The sequence below is a fragment of the Eurosta solidaginis genome, chromosome 5 (assembly GCF_040869045.1).
Source record: "Eurosta solidaginis isolate ZX-2024a chromosome 5, ASM4086904v1, whole genome shotgun sequence".
NCBI lineage: Eukaryota > Metazoa > Arthropoda > Insecta > Diptera > Tephritidae > Eurosta > Eurosta solidaginis.
This window is the reverse complement of record NC_090323.1, coordinates 165,615,626-165,643,139: the sequence shown is the minus strand read 5'-3', so window position 1 is coordinate 165,643,139 and position 27,514 is coordinate 165,615,626. Positions and strand designations below refer to the sequence as shown.

At 36.8% G+C, this 27,514-nt stretch overlaps 1 protein-coding gene across 1 annotated transcript in view; it reads right to left on the bottom strand.

Moving 5' to 3' along the window:
• Dnah3 (dynein heavy chain 3, axonemal) overlaps positions 1-27,514 on the bottom strand; it is a 457,577-nt gene that overhangs the window by 101,607 nt on the left and 328,456 nt on the right. The window contains exon 52 of the mRNA XM_067756774.1: positions 16,570-16,704. Coding sequence (XP_067612875.1) covers positions 16,570-16,704 — 135 coding nt within the window. The remainder of the gene's footprint in view (positions 1-16,569; positions 16,705-27,514) is intronic.

Below are 27,514 nucleotides of genomic sequence, written 5' to 3'. Positions count from 1 at the left end.
TCATTGGATACCCATATCGTACAAACAAATTCTAGAGTCACCCCTGGTCCACCTTTATGGCGATATATGGAAAAGGCGTCCACCTATAGAACTAAGCCCACGCCCTTTTAAAATACTCATTAACACCTTTAATTTGATACCCATATTGTACAAACGCATTCTTGGGTCAACCCTGGTCCACTTTTATAACGATATCTTTATAACGATATATCGAAAAGGCGCCCACTTACAGAACTAAGGCCCACTCCCTTTTAAAAAGACTCATTAACACCATTCATTTGATACCCATATCGTACAAACAAATTCTAGAGTAACCCCTGGTCCACCATTATGGCGATATCTGGAAAAGGCGTCCACCTATAGAACTAAGCCCATGCCCTTTTAAGATACTCATTAACACCTTTAATTTGATACCCATATTGTACAAACGCATTCTTGGGTCAACCCTGGTCCACTTTTATAACGATATCTTTATAACGATATCTCGAAAAGGCGCCCACTTACAGAACTAAGGCCCACTCCCTTTTAAAAAGACTCATTAACACCTTTCATTTGATACCCATATCGTACAAACAAATTCTAGAGTAACCCCTGGTCCACCATTATGGCGATATCTGGAAAAGGCGTCCACCTATAGAACTAAGCCCATGCCCTTTTAAGATACTCATTAGCACCTTTAATTTGATACCCATATTGTACAAACGCATTCTTGGGTCAACCCTGGTCCACTTTTATAACGATATCTTTATAACGATATCTGGAAAAGGCGCCCACTTACAGAACTAAGGCCCACTCCCTTTTAAAATACTCATTAACACCTTTCATTTGATACCCATATCGTACAAACAAATTCTAGAGTAACCCCTGGTCCACCATTATGGCGATATCTGGAAAAGGCGTCCACCTATAGAACTAAGCCCACGCCCTTTTAAAATACTCATTAACACCTTTAATTTGATACCCATATTGTACAAACGCATTCTTGGGTCAACCCTGGTCCACTTTTATAACGATATCTTTATAACGATATATCGAAAAGGCGCCCACTTACAGAACTAAGGCCCACTCCCTTTTAAAAAGACTCATTAACACCTTTCATTTGATACCCATATCGTACAAACAAATTCTAGAGTAACCCCTGGTCCACCATTATGGCGATATCTGGAAAAGGCGTCCACCTATAGAACTAAGCCCATGCCCTTTTAAGATACTCATTAACACCTTTAATTTGATACCCATATTGTACAAACGCATTCTTGGGTCAACCCTGGTCCACTTTTATAACGATATCTTTATAACGATATATCGAAAAGGCGCCCACTTACAGAACTAAGGCCCACTCCCTTTTAAAAAGACTCATTAACACCTTTCATTTGATACCCATATCGTACAAACAAATTCTAGAGTAACCCCTGGTCCACCATTATGGCGATATCTGGAAAAGGCGTCCACCTATAGAACTAAGCCCATGCCCTTTTAAGATACTCATTAACACCTTTCATTTGATACCCATATCGTACAAACAAAGTCTAGAATCACCCCTTGTCCACCTTTATGGCGATATCTCGAAAAGGAGTCTTCCCATAGAACTAAGGCCCACTCCCTTTTAAGATACTCACTAACACCTTTCCTTTGATGCCCATATTGTACAAACGCATTCTAGAGTCACCCCTGGTCCACCTTTATGGCGATATCTTTATAACGATATCTCAAAAAGGCGCCCACTTATAGAACTGAGGCCCACTTCCTTTTAAAAATGCTCATTAACACCTTTCGTTTGATACCCATATCATACAAACAAAGTCTAGAGCCACCCCTGTTCCACCTTTATGGCGATATCACGAAAAGGCGTCCACCTATATAACTATGGCCCACTCCCTTTTAAAATACTCATTAACAGCTTTCATTTGATACCCATATCGTACAAACAAATTCTAGAGTCACCTCTGGTCCACCTTTATGGCGATATCACGAAAAGGCGTCCACCTATAGAACTATGGCCCAATCCCTCATAAAATACTCTTTAATGCCTTTCATTTGATACACATGTCATACAAACACATGCCATTGTTACCCTAGGTTCATTTTCCTACATGGTTATTTTCCATTATTTTGTCACCATAGCTCTCAACTGAGTATGTAATGCTCGGTTGCACCCGAACTTAGCCTTCCTTACTTGTTATGTATTTCTTTAAGTAGATTTTTCAGTCAGAATTGGTACCAAGTTGCTGTCAGATATTTGTCGTCAAATTGTTACATAGTGTAATTTATTCGCCTTAACCATATGTGATAATTTAAGGTATATTTTTTATTGCATATAAATTTCGAACGAATTATTTTATGCTTATTTGTTTTTATGTTGCTTTTTTTTGAATATCCATTTTTTACTTTTAAATGGGCCTAACTATAAAATAGATAGCATCTAAGAGAGATAATAAAATGAAATTATCCAAATGCCCATAAAAAGTAAACGATCAACTCATCAAACGAACAAATAATCATCTCGCTGCCCACTGATACGTTTTAAATAAATTACTGCTTTTTTAAAATCTACGACTCAGTTAATGCTCTTTAGATTTTATTTGTAAATTTTTTGTAGTGTTTTAAATTTATTGCCAATCACTATGAACATAAGTTGATAAATTTGTTAATTTTTTCTTTATAATGTTTAAATATTTCTCAGAAGATGCGGAAATTATTTTTAACATACATACATACATATAGACATAAGGTATCAACATCGGAAATTCAACACCAAGCTATGTAATATAGAACTGGAACTGACTGACTGAAACAAAACTAGTTCGCAAAAATACATTTTATCAATTACATCCTCAAAATATTGGAAAATACCTAAAAAAAAACTCAGAAGAGGCTTTCTGGTAACCGTGTTTGAAGCAACAAGCAACAAGACTTCACTCATTTGAAAAATTCGAAAGAACCAGTAGTAATTGAAGAATAACCAGTTGCATAGTCAATTGTAAAAGCGAAGTCGTCATATGTAAATAAGAATAATCAATTGTTAATTAGAAATCGTCACTTTAAAATGAGAATATATAATTGTAATTTAAAAGGCGTCAAACGAAAATTTCAAATCGTCAAATGTAATTGAGAGTAGCCAGTTGTATGTGAGAAACCGCCACTTTACATTGAGAACAATCTGTTTTAAATGAGAAGACATCATTCATGATGAAATAATAAAGGTGATATCCAAAACATAACCTCACTTTTTCGGTAGCTCTATTTTCCAGTATTTACTTGTATTAAAAAAGTATTAAATTTTGATTGCTTCATCTTTCATACAAAATTAATCAAAAACTTTGTTTTCTGCCAAATTTTTTCTATATTCTTTTGGGAAACACGAAGTTACGTAAATCTAACTAAATTATTCTAGTAGCAGCTTATTTAGTTATTATATTTCTAAACGTATAGTAAAATCTACTCCGCTGGAAGTAGAACTCAAAAGGCAGTTCTGTATGATATACAACCCTCTAAAATATGCACGTCGAACTTGTCAGAATAAGGAAAAACGTCAACGGGATGAAAACATCTTCATTTCATTATGGCATCATAATAACATCATTTTCATCTAGCAGACTTCTCCAGCAACTCGATTGCTGAGTGAAATGTGACCCTATTTCGGCTGCCGTTTCTAAAACGTCCTATCTCAGAAAACTTTTGAACCACGCCCTATTTCTGAATTTGTTTTAAAAACGCCCCATCTTAGAATTCGGTTAAAGAACGTCCTACATAAATTGTTTTTCTTTTTTCATAAACACCCCAGCTAATGTCAAAACATTTTGAATTTGAGCCCAGAAAAGGCGTTTTTAAAACAAATTCTGAGATAGGATGTTGTTGAACAGAGTTCTTAGATGGGGCGTTTTCGAAATGGCAGCTGAGATGGGGTTTTATTCCACCCAGCAGTCGCATTATTCCATTGGCATTGATCGCTCTGAATATTAGAGCCATTGGCGCACACATTACCTCTACTTTGTCTGCGGGATGGTAATGCATCCCTTCATGTGCGTTTCGCTTCCTCCCGAGTTTCGATTTGCATCAGCATTGTTGAGCACGGTGTTAACGCAGGACTTCCAATAGGCAACTGCCGACTAGATTTTCAAAACAAAAATTAAGTTGTTTAAATTGTTCATGGATTTTACGCAAATAGGGCATGTGTCTTTTCTAAGAGAACCCCTGTGTCAGTCGACCAACAGCACTCCAAATACCGGTATCGCACCAACAGAATAAATGTTTCGGCCATTAGAAATTAAAAATGACGCGCTAGTATATCCAGTTGATGCCTATTCTCATTTCCATATAACGATTTCACATTGTCAATTGCGCTTTTTTTACAATTTACTACTGTTGTTGTTGTTGTAGCGGTAAAGATACTCGCAGAAAGTTTTGCTGAGTGTTATCGCTGTTAATAGTCCTTTGCCGGAAATAAATCCAGTACGTTCCGGAACAAGAACCATTGAGGTGCAAGCTCGACCATCTCGGGAACGATGGAATATGACCACATTGAACCTTCTAGGCCAACCCGCCTCCCACTCGCTAGTTCCAAGAGGAACTTGGGGTCGCCAGAGCCTCGGCTGCTAAGGAAAAAGATTCGCTATGGGTAGGTGAGGTTGAAAATTGGGTTGGAGAAGCTATACATTTTGCTGGCAACTTACTTCAGCCATACCTGCCGCGGGTATGTATTATCCCCCCTAACCGATGGGGGGGGGGGGGGGGTGGGGTGGGGTTAGGGGTTTATTGAACAACTCATTATTATCAATTACAATTTACGCTTTCGCATATTCATTTGACGCTCTCATATTTTCAAAGAACTCTTCTAATATCGAAGTGACGCCTTCGCATTTATACTTGAGTCATTTACAGCGGACACATTTTATTTCCAAATGACGCTTTTTGTGATTTCAAACTAGATAATCTCATTTACAAATGGAGTTTAGTCATTTACAATGCCCTATTCTTATTTTCAAGTGATGCTCTATCATTTATAACGGAAAATGGTTTAAATGTTTTTGGAATATTTTGAACTAGTATGAGACTGATACATATCACATGGTAGAGAATTTAAAATTAATAAGTTAGAGTTTCTTAGGACATACCAGTGTAAAAATTCCAGTCTCTTATTTTAGAAAAAAAAACAGTTAGCTGACTAGTTAGGCTTGGGATTCATACTTGTTTTGAGCTGGCTTACATGCAGTTAGTTTGACTGCTGGGCAAACGCTATAAGTAACTGTAGTCAATCTCAAGTTTACTGGAGAGTAGCTCAGCTTATTAAGTATGTTCACAGAGTTGCTCCAATTTTGTATGTATTGTATTATTTGTTACTTGTTATATTTTATTATTCTGATGGTTTTAATTGGATTTGTGCCGACGTCACTTGTCCATTACTTTCAGCTGACTTGGTTGCGTCATTAATCTTTGCCAATTCGGTTAACATTAAAAATGATGTAGTTAAAATAAAATATATGAAAACTTAGGGAAACAAAATTGGGTTTTCTTTATTTTGAATTTATGTATATACATCCATAAGTACATATATAATCATAATTTCTGATAAGATGACATTTAACGGTAAAAGACGTCTGACTAAAGTTCTGTGCTGACACAAAATGTCTATAAAACTTCCATTGTTCTGGATAAGCGCTCTTCGTGCACTGCCACGCACTATATGAGCTTTAAAGGAAACTCGTTTCATAATGTAATATAAGGGAGTCTTCCCAAAAAGTATGCTTTCATTTTCAACAAGAATTGGCGTGATTTGGGCAAGGGACTTTACGTAGTCTATGGTAATATTAAGGACTCCCTCGTTTTTTTTTTTTTTTTTAAATAAACTGGCGAGTTTGCTAGATGACTCATTTCGTGACAGTACTAACAGAGATTCCCCTTCCGCCAAGAAGTTGGACCATTCAGCATGTCAATGCAATATTTTATATTGAGTATATTTTACCTATCCATGCTATGGGTCCTTATATATTAAAACATCTGTTACAGTTCTGAGAGAAGTATTTTGGTAAGTCTGCAACCTTCTTGAGCTGTGTCCTTTAAGTTCGGGCACTTCGCCGTCGATTTGTAACACAACATCAGCTGGTGAGATGTCTTTAGTTATGTTGCTCGCAACTTTCTTTTGTCATTTCTCTAATCTATGCCAGCAAGTAAGTTAAGGAATTATTGCAGCTCTGTTGTTTAGAAAAAATTGCGGTTGTATAAAGTAACTCACAAACGATGTTGTCATCGACGTGTAGTTCTCAATTGTTATGTGATTTGCTCTTTCCTTGACGTGAAAAACGCGAACTCCATAACTAGCCTCTCGGGCGTCTCAGCGGTTGTAAAATTTCACTACTTGTTTTCAAAATATTCACACAGCTGAAAATGTGATAAAATTTGCCTATTGAGTTGTAGCTTAAGGGCTTAATGTAACTATGCTTGGTCACAATACCAAATCGATTCTTGATCTTATACCATGAAAAGACATGGCTCAAAGCGCAGTATTCACCTTTTTATTTACTCTCTCTAAGACAATCGATAATACTTAGTTGGGTATCCGGTCACCGATTTCACAAAAAAAACGCAATTCGAATATGGTACACCACAGATAACTGCAAAATCACCAAGCAAACGTGTTGTGATTACAACCAGAGAAGAACAAAATTTCTACTGAATATGTCAAGGGACAGAGAAATTCAGGATTACATCCACTATTACAGCACACTGGCCATTTGGCCCACAAGCGGAAAGAATGGGAATCCATTTAAACGTCAGGTGCAGGAACTGTAGTGAGAACGGTTGTAAAAGTTACAGCCTCCAGTTTCATTTGAAAGTGCCCAGCCCTACACGAGGTATCGATTTCCTGGCAGTTATGTGCTGCCAGACCTGATGGCAGTGTCAAAATGCTTTATAAAGGATAACAAAAGGTTTATTGATCTAAACAAATAGTTTGAGTAAACATGCGTGAAAATGGAGCCCAGAATGCTCTTTGGGCCCAATCTCTCCGGTCGGGTAGCACAGCAACCAACCAGCCTGTTAATTTTAAATGCGAATCGGGGTCAACCCAGCCGAAAGCTGCATGAAAACTTGGAAATCTACAAACAACAAGTAAGGAAGGTTAAGTTCGGGTGTAACCGAACATTACATACTCAGTTGAGAGCTATGGTGACAACATAAGGGAAAATAACCATGTAGGAAAATGAACCGAGGGTAACCCTGGAATGTGTTTGTATAACATGTGTATCAAATGAAAGGCATTAAAGAGTATTTTATGAGGGAGTGGGCCATAGTTCCATAGGTGGAAGCCATTTAGGGATATCGCCATAAAGGTGCATCAGGGTTGACTCTAGAATTTGTTTGTACGATATGGGTATAAAATGAAAGGTGTTAATGGGTATTTTAAAAGGGAGTGCTCCTTAGTTCCATAGGTGGACGCCGTTTCGAGATATTTCCATAAAGGTGGACCAGGGGTGACCCTAGAATTTGTTTGTACAATATGGGTATCAAAAGAAAGATGTTAATGGGTATTTTAAAAGGGAGTGATTCTTAGTTCCATAGGTGGAAGCCGTTTCGAGATATCGCCATAAATGTGGACCAGGGGTGACCCTAGAATTTGTTTGTACGATATGGGTATCAAATGAAAGGAGCTAATGGGTATTTTAAAAGGGAGTGATTCTTAGGTCCATACGTGGACGCCGTTTCGAGATATCGCCATAAATGTGGACCAGGGGTGACCCTAGAATTTGTTTGTACAATATGGGTATCAAAAGAAAGATTTTAATGGGTATTTTAAAAGGGTGTGATCCTTAGTTCCATAGGTGGACGCCGTTTCGAGATATCACCATAAAGGTGGACCAGGGGTGACCCTAGAATTTGTTTGTACGATATGGGTATCAAATTAAAGGTATTAATGAGGGTTTTAAAAGGGAGTGGGCCTTAGTTCTATGGGTGGACGTCTTTTCGAGATATCGCCATATAGGTGGACCCGGGGTGACTCTAGAATGCGTTTGTACAATATGGGTATCAAACGAAAGGTGTTAATGAATATTTTAAAAGGGAGTGGGCCTTAGTTCTATAGGTGGACGCCGTTTCGAAATATCGCCATAAAGGTGGACCAGGGGTGACTCTAGATTGTGTTTGTACGATATGGGTATCAAACTAAAGGTATTAATGAGGGTTTTAAAAGGGGGTGGTGGTAGTTGTATAGGTGGTCGTCTTTTCGAGATATCGCCATAAAGGTGGACCAGGGGTGACTCTAGAATATGTTTGTACAATATGGGTATCAAAAGAAAGGTGTTAATGGGTATTTTAAAAGGGAGTGATTCTTAGTTCCATAGGTGGACGCCGTTTCGAGATATCGACATAAATGTGGACCAGGGGTGACCCTAGAATTTGTTTGTACAATATGGGTATCAAAAGAAAGATGTTAATGGGTATTTTAAAAGGGAGTGATTCTTAGGTCCATACGTGGACGCCGTTTCGAGATATCGCCATAAATGTGGACCAGGGGTGACCCTAGAATTTGTTTGTACAATATGGGTATCAAAAGAAAGATTTTAATGGGTATTTTAAAAGGGTGTGATCCTTAGTTCCATAGGTGGAAGCCGTTTCGAGATATCGCCATAAATGTGGACCAGGGGTGACCCTAGAATTTGTTTGTACGATATGGGTATCAAATGAAAGGAGCTAATGGGTATTTTAAAAGGGAGTGATTCTTAGGTCCATACGTGGACGCCGTTTCGAGATATCGCCATAAATGTGGACCAGGGGTGACCCTAGAATTTGTTTGTACAATATGGGTATCAAAAGAAAGATTTTAATGGGTATTTTAAAAGGGTGTGATCCTTAGTTCCATAGGTGGACGCCGTTTCGAGATATCGCCATAAATGTGGACCAGGGGTGACCCTAGAATTTGTTTGTACGATATGGGTATCAAATGAAAGGTGTTAATGGGTATTTTAAAAGGGAGTAATTCTTAGTTCCATAGGTGGACGCCGTTTCGATATATCTCCATAAAGGTGGACCAGGGGTGACCCTAGAATTTGTTTGTACAATATGGGTATCAAAAGAAAGGCGTTAATGGGTATTTTAAAAGGGAGTGATTCTTAGGTCCATACGTGGACGCCGTTTCGAGATATCGCCATAAATGTGGACCAGGGGTGACCCTAGAATTTGTTTGTACGATATGGGTATCAAATGAAAGGTGTTAATGGGTATTTTAAAAGGGAGTAATTCTTAGTTCCATAGGTGGACGCCGTTTCGATATATCTCCATAAAGGTGGACCAGGGGTGACCCTAGAATTTGTTTGTACAATATGGGTATCAAAGAAAGGTGTTAATGGGTATTTTAAAAGGGTGTGATCCTTAGTTCCATAGGTGGAAGCCGTTTCGAGATATCGCCAAAAAGGTGGACCAGGGGTGACCCTAGAATTTGTTTGTACGATATGGGTATCAAATTAAAGGCATTAATGAGGGTTTTAAAAGGGAGTGGGCCTTAGTTCTATGGGTGGACGCCTTTTTGAGATATCGCCATAAAGGTGGACGTGGGGTGACTCTAGAATATGTTTGTAAGATATAGGTATCAAATGAAAGGTGTTAATAACTATTTTAAAAGGGCGTGGGGCTTAGTTCAATAGGTGGACGCCTTTTCGAGATATCGCCATAAAGGTGGACCAAGGGTGACTCTAGAATGTGTTTGTACGATATTGGTATCAAATTAGAGGTATTAATGAGAGTTTTAAAAGGGAGTGGTGGTAGTTGTATATGTGAAAGCGTTTTCCAGATATCGACCAAAATGTGGACCAGGGTGACCCAGAACATCGTCTGTTGGATACCGCTAATTTATTTATATATGTAATACCTGCCAAGTTTTCAAGGGTTTTTTATTTCGCCCTGCAGAACTTTTTCATTTTCTTCTACTTAATATGGTAGGTGTCACAACCATTTTACAAAGTTTTTTCTAAAGTTATATTTCGCGTCAATAAACCAATCCAATTACCATGTTTCATCCTTTTTTTCGTATTTTTCGCATTTTTTTTTATTTTTCGTAATTTTCGATATCGAAAAAGTGGGCGTGGTCATAGTCGGATTTCGTTCATTTTTTATACCAAGATAAAGTGAGTTCAGATAAGTACGTGAACTAAGTTCAGTAAAGTAATGTCGATTTTTGCTCAAGTTATCGTGTTAAGGGCCATGCGGAAGGACAGACGGACGACTGTGTATAAAAACTGGGCGTGGCTTCAACCGATTTCGCCCATTTTCACAGAAAACAGTTATCGTCATAAAATCTATGCCCTACCCAATTTCAAAAGGATTGGTAAATTTTTGTTCGACTTATGGCATTAAAAGTATCCTAGACAAATTTAATGAAAAAGGGCGGAGCCACGCCCATTTTGAAATTTTCTTTTATTTTTGTATTTTGTTGCACCATATCATTACTGGAGTTGAATTTTGACATAATTTACTTATATACTGTAAAGATATTAAATTTTTTGTTAAAATTTTACTTAAAAAAAATTTGTTTTAAAAATTAAAAAAAAAATTTTTTTTCAAGTGGGCGTGGTCCTTCTCCGAATTCGCAAATTTTTATTAAGCGTACATATAGTAATAGGAGTAACGTTCCAGCCAAATTTCATCATGATATGTATCTTCAACGACTGCCAAATTACAGCTTGCAAAACTTTTAAGTTACCTTCTTTTAAAAGTGGGCGGTGCCACACCCATTGTCAAAAATTTTATTAAATTTCTATTCTGCGTCATAAGATCAACTCACCTACCAAGTTTCATCGCTTTATCTGTCTTTGGTAATGAATTATCGCACTTTTTCGGTTTTTCGAAATTTTCGATATCGAAAAAGTAGGCGTGGTTATAGTCCGATATCGTTCATTTTAAATAGCGATCTGAGATGAGTGCTCAGGAACCTACATACCAAATTTCATCAAGACACCTTAAAATTTACTCAAGTTATTGTGTTAACGGGCGGACGGACGGACGGACGGACGGACATGGCTCAATCAAATTTTTTTTTCGATCCTGATGATTTTGATATATGGAAGTCTATATCTATCTCGATTCCTTTATACCTGTACAACCAACCGTTATCCAATCAAACTTAATATACTCTGTGAGCTCTACTCAACTGAGTGTAAAAAAATCATTCGAAAGTAGAATAATAAACGAACAAACAAATAACAACTCTGATGAATTATTCGAACCTTTAAAGCTGGTTTTTAAAGGACCTAAGCAAACACACACGAATCGGCAAACAAAATTGGAACAACAAGGAAAATAACGAAACTGCTTAGTTTGTTTTAGGGGGGAGGAAAAAAAGGTTTACGCAGAATCAAATCAAAGTGAATCTGTTGTTAGTATCCATATTGATTCCCTCACTAGGGTAGGCACCTTGCCGTTTGTGTGAAGGCTTAGCCGAACTCCATAGCGCCCGACTATGAGGCCGAACTGTTTAGGACTGAAATCTACGCCGTTTCGCCTCATAGGAGGGCGGTGGGACGTCGGTGACCTAGAACTGCCAATCCCCTCATCCAGGGTGTTATGCAGACCGTGCCTATTGGGCGATTTGCAGCCAGGGGATAAATTCGGCTGTATTCGAACAGAGCCTTCCCGATACCGGGCCACCTCGGGAAGTATTGAAGGCCTTACCACAGTAAGGGGCGCTGCTGTGGCGGACGGTTATTTCTCCGTATATAATACTGGACCGCTGAGCTCGCCTTGTCGGATGGTCGTACGCCCAAGATTAACGACTCATTACCTAATTGTAATAAGGACGATGATAAGACGACTGAGTCGCAAGCCAAAGACGACAAATACGCATTAAGTGATGCGTCGGACTCGGGGAGCGAGAGTAGTGCTGATTCAATGAACTCCGTGTTGGAAAAGCACATAAATGAAAACGGAGTAGACGAGTGGAGAAGGGTACGGATCAGAGGAAGTAAAAGAGCTCTCTCGCAGTACTGTGCAGCGCTAAGAATTGTCCAACGCCAGGGAGCAGTGGTCGACCAAACAGAAGTGGAGATCGATCGCTTGGAATGGCCCATGAGGCGGTAGAAGTAGGTCGAAGGCAGTTCAAAAGGTTTGCTACGAGAAACCCTCGGTTCTGCAACCGGTACGAAGAGGAAGAAGCGTCGAATGGCAGTATGAAGACGTAACGTTCGGCGGAAGGCGACAATCCTGCTTTAAAGAGGCAGAAAGGGCCCAGTACCAGAGCCGCGAGGCAGGGCAGTCGCATATACAAACAAGCAAGCCCAAAGCTGTAAGACAGATGGGCCCAAATAGCGAGGTAGCAGGCTGTGAAGATGATAAAGTGCGACAAAATCGTGAGCTTGCAGCGGCTGGAGGAAGTGGTTCCAAACCTCCAAATGCAGGGCACGAACGCGCGGTTTGGGGTGTTGGATAAAGCGCAAATCACCACGGTAGCAAAAGTTAAGGTATGAATACCATGCGTGATGAAGTCGGAGGATACACTGCGACTTCTGCAGAATCAGAATCCGAACATACCGACACAGGATTGGAATGTACTTACTGCATTTCGGCATTAGGAGGAAGGTCAGTTTTACATCTTCCAAATAAACAAGAAGGCGGAGGATATATTGCACACGCAGCTTGGAAAAATGTACTTTTGGGAAAATTTTTATGCGACTCAAGAAAACAAGTCCCGAGTATAAAAATCCTAACACGCTAGAAGTGGGCGAAGTCGAAAAGGACCTGAAAAGCTTAAGGAAAAAAAGACGGTGGAGGTAGCCGATGTCGCCACGAAGGTGTTAGAAGAAGACGAACAGCCAAATGGTGCTGCGAGTCGCACAGAGGTACACCCGGCACAACAGTTACGAGAGGCTGAAAGGGGCTTCAAACACTCTAAACCAAAAGGGCAAGGGGAGGACGACGACGTCAGGACCTTTGTCGTGTTGAGCAGGGTTCATTTGACGTGGCGCTGATAGAGGAGCCGTGGCTCTTATCGGGAGGAAAGGTTTCTGGACTTAGCGCGCGCGGGTTTGGCGTTTACTACGCGCAAACGGAAGGACGGGTGCGAGCTGTAGTAATGGTAAGGAAACAGCTGCATTCATATATGCTGCCTAATTACACCACTGAGGACCTCGTAGTGGTGGCCGTTGAGCAAAGGAATAAGCAGGCTTTTATCCCGGCTGCAGAGATTCCACCGATGGAGTGCCAGAGGCTAGTACAGGATGAAGAGCGCCAAGGGCGGTTGTTCATAGGCGCGGATGCAAATGAGCAGCACAATGCGTAAGGAGGACCAGATACGAACAAGAGAGGCGAATCTCTATTTTGTTACATCCTGCAAACCAATTTGCAGATAACCAACAGGGGAAATATCCCTACATACATTGGTCCAACATCCAGCAAAGTTTTGGATATTACATTGAGCTCCGAACGTGATATATCAAGGTATGATTGGGTGGTTCTTGATAGACCATCCTTCTCCGACCATGCGTATATCAGCTTCAACATCCCCCTAAAGAGGGTAGAGAAGGGAGGAACCTTTAGAAACCCTAGGTCAATGAACTGGACTAAATTTCAGAAACATGTGGAAAAAAAACTGGGACAACCCAAAGAGGTTGCCAATGTAGAGTAACTGGAGGAGTCGAATGAATTCCTAACAAGGACGCTTATGACTTCGAATAACAAAGCTTGCCCTCTAAGAAGATTGAAAGGAAAAGCAAAGCCGCCATGGTGGAACAATGAGCTGAGTCTTCTAAGAAGACAGGTAAAAGAAATGTTTAAGCTCGCAAAGACCCCGGAAAGCGAAGCGTGTCGGGACGAGTACAGGGATCTACTGAGGATCTACAAGCGTGAAATTACTAGGGCGAAGAGAAACTCATGGAAAAGTTTCTGTACGGACATAGAGTGCTCCAGCGAAACAGCACGGTTGAAAAAAGTCCTAGCAAAGGGAAACATAGTCCAGGGACTAATAGAGAAAGAGAACGGGGAAGGGTCACGTAATAGTGGGGAATCCCTTGAGGTGCTTCTCGATACACATTTCCCATCGGGAGACGGTTTAGAGGAGCCAGCAGACATCACTCACACTTCGATCACGGAGCTAGTAGTGCCGGGCTTGGTGACCGATACCAAGATCCAGTTGGCAGTGAAGACGTTTTCTAAGTTTAAATCGCCGGGCCCAGATGGTATATTGCCGGCCATGCTACAAGTATCAAGTAGGGCGGTCGTAGAATGGCTTAAATAATATTCGATGGGTGCATAAGACTGAATCATGTACCGCACTCTTGGAGAACTGCTCGTGTAGCTTTTCTACCAAAGGCGGGGAAGATCGGTCACGTGTATCGCAAAGACTATAGACCCATTAGCTTAATATCATTTCTGCTCAAAACCTTTGAGAGGCTGATAGATGTGTACATAAAGTCCAACGTGGATGAAAAGCTGCTCTCCACAACACAGCATGCGTACACCAAAGGCAAGTCGGTAGACACCGCATTGCATAGGGTGGTAATAAGCATAGAGAAATCCCTGGAATATAAGGAATATCCTCTAGGAATCTTCCTAGACATTGCTGGGGCTTTCAATTAATCTTCTTAATTACATTGAAGTGCCTCCAGCCTTAACGAGATGGATCGGCTGCATGTTAAATTGAAGGAAGATTACATCACAATGGGGATTGTACGAGGCCACGAAATCAGTGGACAGGGGCACGCCGCAGGGAGGAGTGCTATCGCTTCTGCTGTGGGCGCTGGTCATCAACCAACTGCTCAGGCGATTCGATGAGGGACCCGTAAACTTACGGCTTACGCAGATGACGTTGCAATTGTCATAAGTGGAAAGTACCTTCCAACGATTAGCTCCTTCATGGATCGGGAGCTTCTGGATATTCATACCTGGGCATCAAATGTCGGGTTGAAAGTCAACGCGGAAAAGACGGATATGGTCTTGTTTACAAAGAGGTACAAGGTCCCAAATTGGATCAGGCCTAAGTTAGGAGGGGTGACCCTACAGGAGAAACCTTGCAAAAAATATATAGGAATCATGGAAAAATATATAGTCATGGAAGCTCAACGTGGAGGAGAGGGTCAAGAAGGCTTCAATGGCACGTTATGCATTAAAAGAAAGCTGGCGTGTACGTGGGGCTTATCTCCCTCTCTTTCTCAGTGGGTTTTACAGCGATTGTAAGCCCTTTTCTATACTATGGAGTTCTTGTTTGGTGGGAAGCCACACAAAAACAACATATCTCAAAAAATTAGAGGGGGAATGCAGACTATAAATGCTTAGCATTACGGGAGCCCTGAAAACAACCCCGACGGCTGTATTGTATGCCATTCTGCACATTCCACCTTTAGACCTGGTGGAAAATAATATAGCGTTAACAGCTGCAACCAGGCTCGGTGCTTCGGGGCAGCTTGAGCGCCGATCATACGGCCATAGTAGTATAGCGTCATCAATCACAAGACGAACAGACTACCTGATTCCCTATCTGCGCTTCGAGGGCCACAATCTTAAGGCCACAATAGAGGTGAATGGTTGGCGCAGGGGTGCTCAAATGGCGGACGAGGGGATACATGTGTACACAGATGGTTCCAAAGGAGTGGAGGGAGTAGGTTCGGCGGTATACTGTGCTGATCCGGAAATAAACAGATCCTACAGGCTGCCGGATTACTGTAGCGTTTTCCAAGCGAAAATAGTAGCCGCAACCAAAGCGGTAGAAACCCTGGAAGAGAATAGCTTAAGCTGCAACCGTGTTAACTTTTATATTGATAGTCAAGCAGCAATTAAGGCAATAATCTCGGATAGCACAGCATATAAATGCGTGTTAGAGTGTAAACAGTCCCTGGAGAGAATCGGAATAGGGAGAAGCATACATCTATGTTGGGTCCCAGGGCATATGGGAATGAAAAAGCGGATGAACTAGCTAAAAAGGGCGCATCCCTTGAAGCTTGCTCCGTGGACGTCCAAATTAGACTGGGCGAGAGGTGCACATGATCGACCAAGCAGGAAAGGTGTAGGTTCAAGCGCGGGGCTGTGAAGTGTCGAAGATTATGTGTAGGTCCTACAACCTTAGACTAGCAAAGTTGCTTCTATCATTAAATAGAGAGGACTGCAAACTCATGACGGGTATTCTGACTGGACACTCCTTTTTGGCGTCATATGCCTGTAAACTAGGCTTTGTCCGTGATAGAAGATATAGGAAGTACGGGCTGAAAGAGGAAACGATCGAGCACGTACTGTGCTCGTGTCCTGCGCCTGCCAGGCTAAGGCTCAAGCTATTAGGAGTGATACGGCTGTCAGATCTAGAAGCAGCAAGTGGCTTAAGTCCTAGGAAGCTTCTAGTATTTGCCAAGAAGACGGAGTTATTTTTTTTAACATAGGCCCTGGTTTTTGATAGGGTTTTGCAGTTTGGTCGTTTAAACAAACTTTTGGCAACTCTACGGACTCATTCAGTCTATGTGATGTCCTCATGGACCGGCCAGTTCAACCTAACCTATCCGAATTGATTAATATTGTTAATCATTTAAGCTAATACGAATTGACAAAAGCGAACACAATAAACGTAAAAGGGGAAGCGTATAAATCAGAAAACAATGAACTTACCAACATTTTCAATAAGAACCGGATTGCCATAGGTAACAGAAAGCTCGAGTATTTGCATATAATTTGGATCGCTTTGCTTGATCACACGCAGATAATTGTCTTTTTCCATATTCTTAATCCATTTATTGGCTTGTACTGAAAAAAAAAAATATTAGAAAAATAAAACAATTATGAGAAGTTAATTGCGTGATAATTTAATTTAGTGGATTTAAATATGTGCTGGTGCTTTATTCTGTAATTCAATAGCGGTCAAATTCCGTTAATTTTTTTTCAAATCCGAAAAAAATATCTTTTGAGTAACGTAACAACGCCCCTAAAAAACGAATGATTTGGAACAATTTTGAAATTTAAAAATAAAAAATAAAAATGTAAATATTTAGGTAGTGGCTATTCACAAGAAATTTGTTTATTTTATCGATCAAAATAAAATAAAGAAAACTGCCAAAAAATAAATAAAAAGAACCAAACAATATTTGAGTAATTTTTGTAGGTACTGAACTGCTGCACCTACTCTCCCGGAAAATTTAGTACACATAATTTTCTAATTTTTATACCTTTCTTTTTTTCTTTTTTTTCAGAAAAAAATTAGTCTACTGAATTTTACAGAGAAATAGGTACGATCAGCTATTTGGTAAGGGCTGTTCCTAGTCTTGCGAAGAATTCATTAAAAAAGCTTCCGTTTTTTATATTTATAAGCTTTTATTTACTTTCACTTTTGTTGTCTGTAATGGAATCTTGCAAGTTAAATTTGATACACTTCCCGGTGTCCGATTGAGCTGAAATTTTGCACACATGTATAACTCCGATGACAATGCAATATTACTTTGTTAGAATTGGATAAATTAATCGATAACACAGTTATCGGTAAAGATTTGTATTTACTTTGGCATAACAGCCTAAGTCCCATACAAACACGCCGGTACCTATCCGTGGATTGTGATATTTGGACGTGGTGAATCACGTGTCACGCGTGGTGAATCTCATCGCTTGCGAAAAGCGGAGACACAAGCCTCTGTTGTATTTCTGTGTATAACCAACATAGCTGAATTTTTAAGGCTGTTTAACCCTGTAATCTTTTCTGTAATTTATTTTGCTTTTGGAAAAATTACCTATTTGAAAAAAGCTGGCTGAAAAATATTGGCATAACAGCTTAAGTTAAATCAAGAATGGAAAATCTTTGGAAAATTTGAGCAGATGTGGCAATTTCGCGCGTCCGTTGAACGAAATATTGACAATCTGCTGATCATCGCTAAGAAATTAGCGACATTCCATCAACTAAGCAGCACTTTAGCAATACTACTGTTATTATTTGGCCGCTCAAACACACAAATATTAATTGTGCATTAAATCTGAAATATACAAATACACCATAATAATTTACACGGCCAAAGCCATAATAATTCACACGGGTCATCATTTCTTTCTCTGATTCAAAATCTGAACTACCAGCGCTACCGTCAGCAGCTCAGTGTCATCACTGCCAGTAGCGCCAATAACACCAAACTCGTGCCTGACACACAAAAGTCGTTTCACTCAATAGCGCAAGTAAAATGTAGTACGCACTCACTACTAAGAAGCGTCAAAAATTCGCTTGGAGTAATTTCGTCAATGAGCTACCATTGAGCTGGCACCGCATTGGCGCTGGCGCCATGCAATTTACATCACTAAAATTGCGCGAATGCCCAGGCTCATGACTTCAATACTTATATTTACAATGCTTTAAACTTTAAATACACCTCTGAAGTTGCTGCGCATAAAATGTGTACTAATAAATTGCAATACGCATTATACGCAGATGTAACTGATATATGTGTTTTTGTTTCACCCCCTATACTTATATTTAAAGCTTTTATAAGAACAAGCTTCTATTACTTGTTAATAAAACGAACTAAAAAGTAAAAAATAAAATTAAAGAAAAAAAAACTTTTTTAAAAATAAGCTTTTATTATTTTGGTTAATAAAATTAACTAAAAAGTAAACAATAAATTGACTCTAAAGAAATATAACACTTTATAAGTTCATTGTAAGCTTAAACGATAATTAGGCTTTTTCGTCTCCGACAAAAAAATTCTATATTGTACATAATTATATATTTTTAACATTAAAACTTTACACCTAAATTATTAAATCTTACAGTTTATATCACAGTCCTAATTGTTCTAATAAAAGCGTGTTACATTGCGATAGCGAGAAAAGGAGATCCTAAATGTTCTTAATTATACCATCAAAATTTAACACGTTTTTTATTAGAACAATTAGGACTGTGATATAAACTGTAAGATTGAATAATTTAGGTGTACAGTTTTAATGTTAGAATATATAATTATGTACAATATAGAGTTTTTTTGTCGCAGACGAAAAAGCCTAAATATCGTTTAAGCTTACAATGAACTTATAAAGTGTTATATTTCTTTAGAGTCAATTTATTGTTTACTTTTTAGTTAATTTTATTAACCAAAATAATAAAAGCTTATTTTTAAAAAAGTTTTTTTTTTCTTTAATTTTTGTTTATTTTTTGTCACTTTCTTTCTGGTTGAAACACATTTTTCCGAAAGGAATTTTAATATTTCCCATAGTTTTTGCTATCGAATTTCATTTCATTTTCTCACAGAACATTAAAATTACGATCATTTATTAAGTGTGAGTATTATATGTCACCCGGTCTGTGAAAAGGTGGCTTATAACTCAAAAAAGAAATTGTGAGAAACATCTGTTAAGAGCTGTTTTTTTTTTGCGAGATACAGCTGTAAACAGCTGTTTTAAATCAGCTGAAACACAACTAAGATATAACAATAAGTTTGAATAAAGTTGAGCGAATGTTATGATCATTATATTTAAAAGTTATCTTTAACACACAATATTATACTCGCAAACTTCAACAAATTCACCAATCATACTTCATCAGTCATTTAACGGTACATTAAAGCAGTCTTATTGCGTTTTAATAAAAATTTAATAGTCACAATAAAAAAGAAGACTTGACTTTGATTGCAATGAAAAGGGATTGCAATCTATCAAATAAAATGCTATTACTAAGTCAACTAACTGCACTTTTCTGCTAATATGAGCCATTCATAATCTCTGCACTTAATTGTTTCCAACAATGAACGAAAATCCAACTTCAAACAAATAAATCCAAAATATCTTTTGAAGTGAAAAAGAAATTAGGCGCGAGCCCGAAAACAGCGGTAAAATTATAAACAAAATGTCTCATTTGTTTTCTTCGTTTAATTTGTTTACTATCTGTAACTAAAATTATGCAAACTATTTTCAAAAACAATTTGGAAAAAATTCGAAAATTTCAATTAAAAATCTGCATAAGAACTTTCCTGAATATGCAGTTTTGTAGCTGCATTGTGCATTGATTTTATAATTTTTTTTAAGCAATCTCAGATTTTCTTCCTTAAAAAAGCAAAACAATACGCTCTTCGTAGGGAATAAAATACAAAACCCCTTAAAAAAAAATTGCAAAAAGTCAATGAAAACTTTGGAGACTTACAAATTGCACTTTGTCAGACTAAAATTGAATATCCTATAAAACTGCTCAGGCAAAAAAAAAATCAGGAAACTACAAATAATGACAAATTCGAAATTGTTACGCTGATTTTCCAACTCCTCTACAATTTCCGAATTTTTCCGAAAACGTTTTTCAAAGGAAGTAGTCCTTCGGTGTTTTGTTTTTGATCGTGAAATGAAGAATATTGAAAAAAAAACAAAAAAAATATAAAGTTTTGTACTGAATTTTTGAGACGTTTTTTAACACTATTTATTTGTATGTTTGTATGTATGTATGTCACACGCCTTTGTTTGTATCAAATAATAAAAAAAATGTTATGTGTATGTAGCGGTCAGAGCTGATGAAGAGTGAAATCATTTGCCTTTTGAAATTAGAGCTTTTCTACAATCAGTATTTCATAATTTTTTCTTCATACGAGAATTATGCTTTTATTTTTTTAATTCTACAAACATGCAGAAAAATAAGGATTTCCTTCAGCACCGCATGTAATTGAAAGGAATGCTAAATCAGACTGCAGAAATAAATGTACTGAAATCAATGAATGCACTCAGGTGATTTCACATTTTTGGTGTGTGAAGTCATGCATTCAATACTAATCACTTGCTACAAAATTGCGTAATAGTACCTAAAATAGTACGAAAAAATTTTAAGTTCCATTATATGAAAGCTTTTTTACTTTTAAAAATGGTGGAAAAAGTCGTTATGAAGATAATTAGCGTGAGAAGAGTTGAAACAACTCGCTCAAGAGCATTAAGCATGACAATTTTAAAAATGTCGAGTTATATTGAAAAAAAGTATCATTCCGGCAAGTTGGGCATTCCTATCTTTCATATTAAATTTTTTTTGGAGTTGTTGATATAGTGATATTTTTACTTGGGCATATTGCATTAACCGTTCCATCATACAAATAACGCGGTGTTATTCTCGATGAAAATTTTAAGTGGAATGCACACATTTCCCATCTCCAAACAAAAATAAGGTCGACGTCGTACGTCTTAAGTCATCTAAGTTTCTGTACGAGTTACGACGTGTTGCTCCAGGCGTATTTGGCCCTGTCGGAGTCTTACTTAAGACACGGCATCACCGCGTGGGGATCGTCAACATATTGTAGGATACTTCAACAAAATCAATATTATAATTTGAAAATACTTGCCAAGAAGAAAAATATATATACCCCAAACCTTGAATTAAATACAGCCTTAAAATTACTAGACGTAGAGTCCATTTTTAAATTAACGATACTCAACGAGTTTTACGATGAATGCACATTCAAAATACCTATCTCCCACGATCATGGAACGCGAAGGCGGTTAGAAAATCGCCTCGTAGTGCATAAGGTTTCAAATAATTATGCTAAAAACATCCTATCTGTACTGCTTCCATCATTTTTCAATGAACTACCAAAAGAGCTTACTAATCTACCGAACACAGTCAAAAGAAAAAATTTAATTAAAAATCATATTAAAAGTTTATTGTAAATGAATTCTCAAACCGCAAAACTTGCACAATTAGTGTAAACCGTACCTTATTTTAATTCAGTTGCTTTTTGAGTAAATTAGAGTGTAACGCTATCCATAATTGAACTTATTGTAAAAAATACACAAAATAAAAATGTTTTTGTAATTTTGTTATGTCATTTGTGCACATTATATATTATGCAATTGTTAGTTTTAATCATAAAATCTATAATATAAACCTGCAGACAAGCACTGTAGCTTCGCGGGTTATATTTAAAAACTTGTCGATCTTATATATATTTGTAATGTTGTATTCAATAAATATTCAAATTCAAATTCAATTCAAACCCTCTGAGCATATTTGGTGATTCATTTTGTTAGGTTTTTTAACAAATTTTGCTCGCTTTTTTCGAAGGAGCCCTTGAAATTCCCTCTCACAGCTTTGAAAAAATAAAGTTAATAGAAAATGAATGCTTATCAAATTTTTTTTTTTTGAAATTGTCATAGACAAAGTGGAAAACCACCTAAATAACACAAATCCCAAACGTACGATTTTACAGCTCTGAACCCCAGACACCCCGCTCTATACATAAAAATTAAAAATTTTTTATTTGAACCCTAATTTTGCAAAATAACGGTTGAATAAAATGTTGCTTTCACAAATGCTATAGACTCTTTCAGTAAGCAGAAGCATTTTTTAATTTAGAAAAATTATTACATACCTTCTCATGGTAAAAATTGGAAAAGAAAAAGTTGTCTACAGTAAGTTTTCTACCCAACTGTAAAGTTTGCATTATCGGTTTCAATCAATTTCTTTTTTCCCCGTGATCATTTTGATACATTTTATCTCGATTAGTTTATGCCATTACGATGCAGAGTGACAGATGAAACCGCTAACCTTATTATCTTGGGTAGAATAAAGTAAAATGGATATATCCAAAATTTCACATCACTTGCGCACCATACAACAACATATGGCACATTTATATAAAAATCTGTGAAAATCGGCGTTATATCGAGCAATCTCTTTAAGTGGGTGTAAAATATTTACTTTACTGCAAAATTTCTAAACTGTACCTACTTGCTAAGAACCATGGATCTTACTGGTCTTGGTATTCTTTATTTACGTAGTTTTTTTTGTGCTTTTTTCATAAAAAAAAAAGTTTCTTGCACTTTTAATGTTTTTTATGTTATTAGTATAAATATATATATACGTACTCACCCTATAAGTTTCTGATGTCTCGGAAACTAAGTTTTAGAATTTTTTTTTTAGTTTCCGAATAATAGTAACATATGCCGGCAAATGGGTTAATGAATATGCCAACAAATTCTAAAACGTCACCTTATATTAGGGATGTCAATATTTTATAATTTCGGAACCCCGGGAATTTCGGGATCTTGTATTTAATTAATACAGGGATTAGATATTCTTTAGATTTCAAAAACCTAACCTACGAAAGTGCACAATATTATTTAGGATAACCTTTTATGCATCAAATCATAAGAGTTAAAATTAATTCAGAAATAAAAAGGTTTCAAACTTCGTTACATAACATTTTCAATTCAAACTAACAATCACATATTTTGAAAAAAATAATATACTTTGTATGATAAGACTATAATTTGTGATCTGATAAGTCAAAGAAATTTCATAACATCCTACTTATGTGTATGTTCCGCTTTTAATACTAAGCAACATTCAAAAACTACAAAAAGTATTCCTACATTTAAATAAGTACTACTACTATAGGTTTGTATGTATTCGTATGTATATGTATGCGCGCATGCTAAATTAATATTGAATTGGGTAAGCTTTAAAAAGCGGTTTTCTGACGGCACTTCATGTTTCTTAAGAAATTTGGAGTCCCGAAAACACTAGAATTTGTATTACAGGTGAAGTCTCTGAAATTACATCGTTAGCATTCCTGTTTAGGCAATTGTTAAATAAAAATAAAAAATTTATTCAAATAATTTTATACACCAAGCATACCAGTAGGAAATTAGCGCATGTATGGCAAAGTTTCTGCAATCCTATCTAATAGGGATTTCCTTTCCTTCTTATTGTTACTATTTAATAATATAACGATCACTAAATTTGTACAAAGTGATGCTTTTTCGGACAATATTTTATTAAATGAGGACGCAAACTTTCGGGAGAGCTGCAAAAATCATTCAATATTTATTCCAGAAAAGAACACAAACATGTCCACTGCCAAGAGTGGGTAGGGTTTTATAAGGTTGTTTCATAAACTTCACTCTTAAATTGAACAATTGAAGTCTAAGCCCTTCCGCAGTACTACTTTTACAATTTTTTTTTTGCATACTGACGGTCCCCACCATACACATTTTTTTCAGAAAAATATTCGTACTTATTCTCAGTACTAAGAAGTTGTTTTCATAATATAAACCAAAGTAGAAAATTATGATTCTTATTGTACATTTTAGCACCACCAATTAAAGCACTTAAAGAATTCATGTTTTTTATTACTTCTTTTTAAATGATCCCATCAAGTAACTGGAGCATTTACAAATATTTTCTTTTGAAAAGTGTTCAGGGCGGAAAGATTTTTTTTTATAGACGTTGTGACACCGCACTGCCCTCAAGTCGTTAAATGAAACCAAACTAATCTTGTTCATGCGTTCGTTGTAAGGCAATGGTTTGTTCACCGTCAAATCTAAAACTGCTCAGCTACAGAGGAACCCTCATCAGCTAAGTAAAATAAATGCCGTATTAGTAATAAATATACAGACATATAATGGATAGAATTAGTAGAAAATTAATTCAATATGGTAATGAATACAGTGAGTTACTATTAAGAGAGGAAGGAACAGATATTTTAATAGAAAAAAGCGAGTCCGAAACATCAAATGTGCTAGAGTGGGAGAGGTAATTCTAACACAAACAGCGGAAGGGCTCATTTAGTTCAAAATTTGATCTACAATATTTTAGGTAGAGAGGTTTAAGATGTCTTGAAGGCCGGCAAGGGACATTAAAGTTGTTTACTTCGCTCAACAGGAATGAGTTAGAGACCGAACCATTTAGTAATTTAATCATAAATACAATTCCAAGCATTTCCCTACGAAGGTAAGAATTGTTTTTGGATTGATTCTAGCCGATCAATATGAACCTGGTAGCTCGGGTTCCAAATTATTGCACCATATTCTAATATCGTTCTGACTAATGTTGTAAAAAGAGCTTTAGTAACATACGGGTCGCTGAATTCTTTATACCATCGTCTTACAAACGCCAGAATACCTCTAACCTTATTAACAGTTGTAGTAATATGTAGGTTGAAGTTAAGTTTACTGTCAATATCAACCCCAAGGTCTATAAAACTGTATAAATACCTTTTCAAGATTTTGATTGTTAAGAGTGTAGGAAGCTGGCTGAAGTAATCTATATAAATTTCCATTTTTTAAGATTAAGTGGCATATGGTTGATGGTGCACCAATTGAGCAATGTTCCAAATCTGATTGTAAAATAGACCTGTCTTCGCTTGACGCATAGGATACAAAAAATTTACATCTTCCTTTGCGAGAGAAAAACTACTTGTTATTATTAACTTATTTATTTGGGCGAAATCCAAAATTTTCTTGCTAACATATTCTTGGAAAAGACACGGCGATATATATTGTATTAGTTTGTATTGTAAAGTTTCCAATAGGGTAGGTATTGTAAAGTTCCAATAGGGTAGGTAGTCCAATATTGTACTTATGTCATTTAATGCAAATTTTTTATTTTTATATATTTTTTTGCTTATGACAATAGAAAAAACATCGCATCCAGAGACAGTGTAGCATTTTCAACAATCATGAGAAAAAAGCTTATAGCTTCTTATGGAAGCGTGACCACACCTACTTTGAAATCCAAAAATAAAAAAAAAATGGCGACGAAGCTAGTAAAAAGTACACTGTAAAAACTTCGAAAATTCATAAAATAACAATTTTCTAATATATCGATCCTTGCGCCACCTGGCGGCGATTTTTTTCATATGTCGCTTTCTATTCATGTATGTAATATGTGTTCCAAATATGAGCCTAATCGGAGTCCAAATAAGATTTTTTTAAATATTTCGATCCATACGCCACCTATCTGAAATTTTTGTCTTATGATTGCATTTTCATCGAGTTCTGAACCATATTCCAAGTTTCAAGCTTTTAGCTTATCGGGAAGTTACTTAAATTTCGATTACAAAATTCTGTTCGCTACCCAGAGTTAAGCTAAATAAAACCCTTTAGAAATAACGGCTATTATTTATTATATTCTATTAGATAAATAAGTGATAATCTTAAATTATTTTCTTAACTTCAAACTTTTCACTAATATGTATATTCCATATTCTATTTTTAAGTTCAAGTGAGACGAAAAATAGCGCCAACCAATCAGCGAGCAGAAATGGCGCTGGCATGTAAACAACCCCAGTCGGACTTGGTAGCTTTCAAAATTAACGTGTCGCATTGTTTTCTTGAATGCATTTAAAAATACGTCTACATGCCTTCAATTAAATAAATCAAACAAAGCTTCATTGTTTTCCTACAGGTGACCGAAAAATATAACCAAAAATATTACTTCAAAAATCATTTTACACGAAATTATCGCAGTTGAGTTCCTAATGGGCACAGCAGAATACATACCTATGCGATGCGCTTGCCTAAGCGTTTTACAAAAACAATTGCATGAAAGCGCTTATGAAGTGACGACCGCTGCCCTGATGCCTTTAGGCCATTTGTACCAAACGCAACGGGAAGCTTAGTCAATGCACAGAGACATCACACCCCTAGATCTAGTGGAAAGTAAGTATCAAATATTAGTTTATTTTAAGTTATGCACACAATGCCGAAGACTTTGTAAATCGGAAAAATGGTTTTTTTAAATTTCAGAGTAGCTTGTTGTTTTTTTTTATAATGACTTTCACTTTTGATTTATACTTTTATACATTGAACCATGCTTTACAAATGTTGTTGAATTTCGATACATAGGTATTTGCTAGTAACAGTATTCAAGACTGTCCCAGATGTGATATCATTAACATGCTCTCATAGAAGAATTTAAGTTACTTGTGCATGGTGAAATAGACAGAAATTGCAAAATATTAAATCACTGATTAGCATAGTTAACCATATCAAGAAATGCTGAAATAAATGTATTGCAAAGGCTAGCTTAAATCTGCAAGTGAAATAGTCTCGCAGTCTTAAAATATATATTTGTGGAAGATAAAGAAATGCCGGGCCTTTGAATAATACAATTACATTTTACGTGTTTTTGATATAAAGAGGGACACTGTGCACAACTATTTGACGTCTACCGTTTCAGGATTTTAAACGCATTTTTCTCCACCTTCACTGCACTGTAATGTACAAGAAGCACTTCATTATATTCCTTATTTATGTGGCAATTGATTTCCACTTAACTTTTAAAAAAATTATGCTTATTTTTGTAGAAAATACCAAAACACTGTTTTACAATATAAAATGTCAAAACATTGAGTCAGAGTAACCGTCACTATTGAATGCGAGAACCACATTTTGGATTTATGATTGGAAATTATTTTTTTGGCAATAATATTTTATTCCAATTATGTTTTATCAATGTATTAACTCATTTATTCATGTTATTTATTTATTTCAATCAGAACTGAAGCATTTAAAATTTAATTTCATTGATTTGGGGCAAAATTCCCCTAATAAAACTTTTTAGAATCAAACAAATTGTTTTAAAAGAAATATGGCAGCCCGGTTATTTATAACTATTTTGACGCCTTCAAACCAATCACAGGTATGTTAGCCATCAAAAGTACGAAAGTGTCAACCCTGAAAGCAGATATTTGAATGGAAGTGAAAGAAAAAGTGATTGCAGTCAACAAATTTTGCAATCACTCGTGAGTGGGAGTGCTCTCGATGCATTCACAATCACGCTGAATGCTTTTTTGACAGTCATGCAATCACTAACGGAATTTTTGAATGGAAAAAA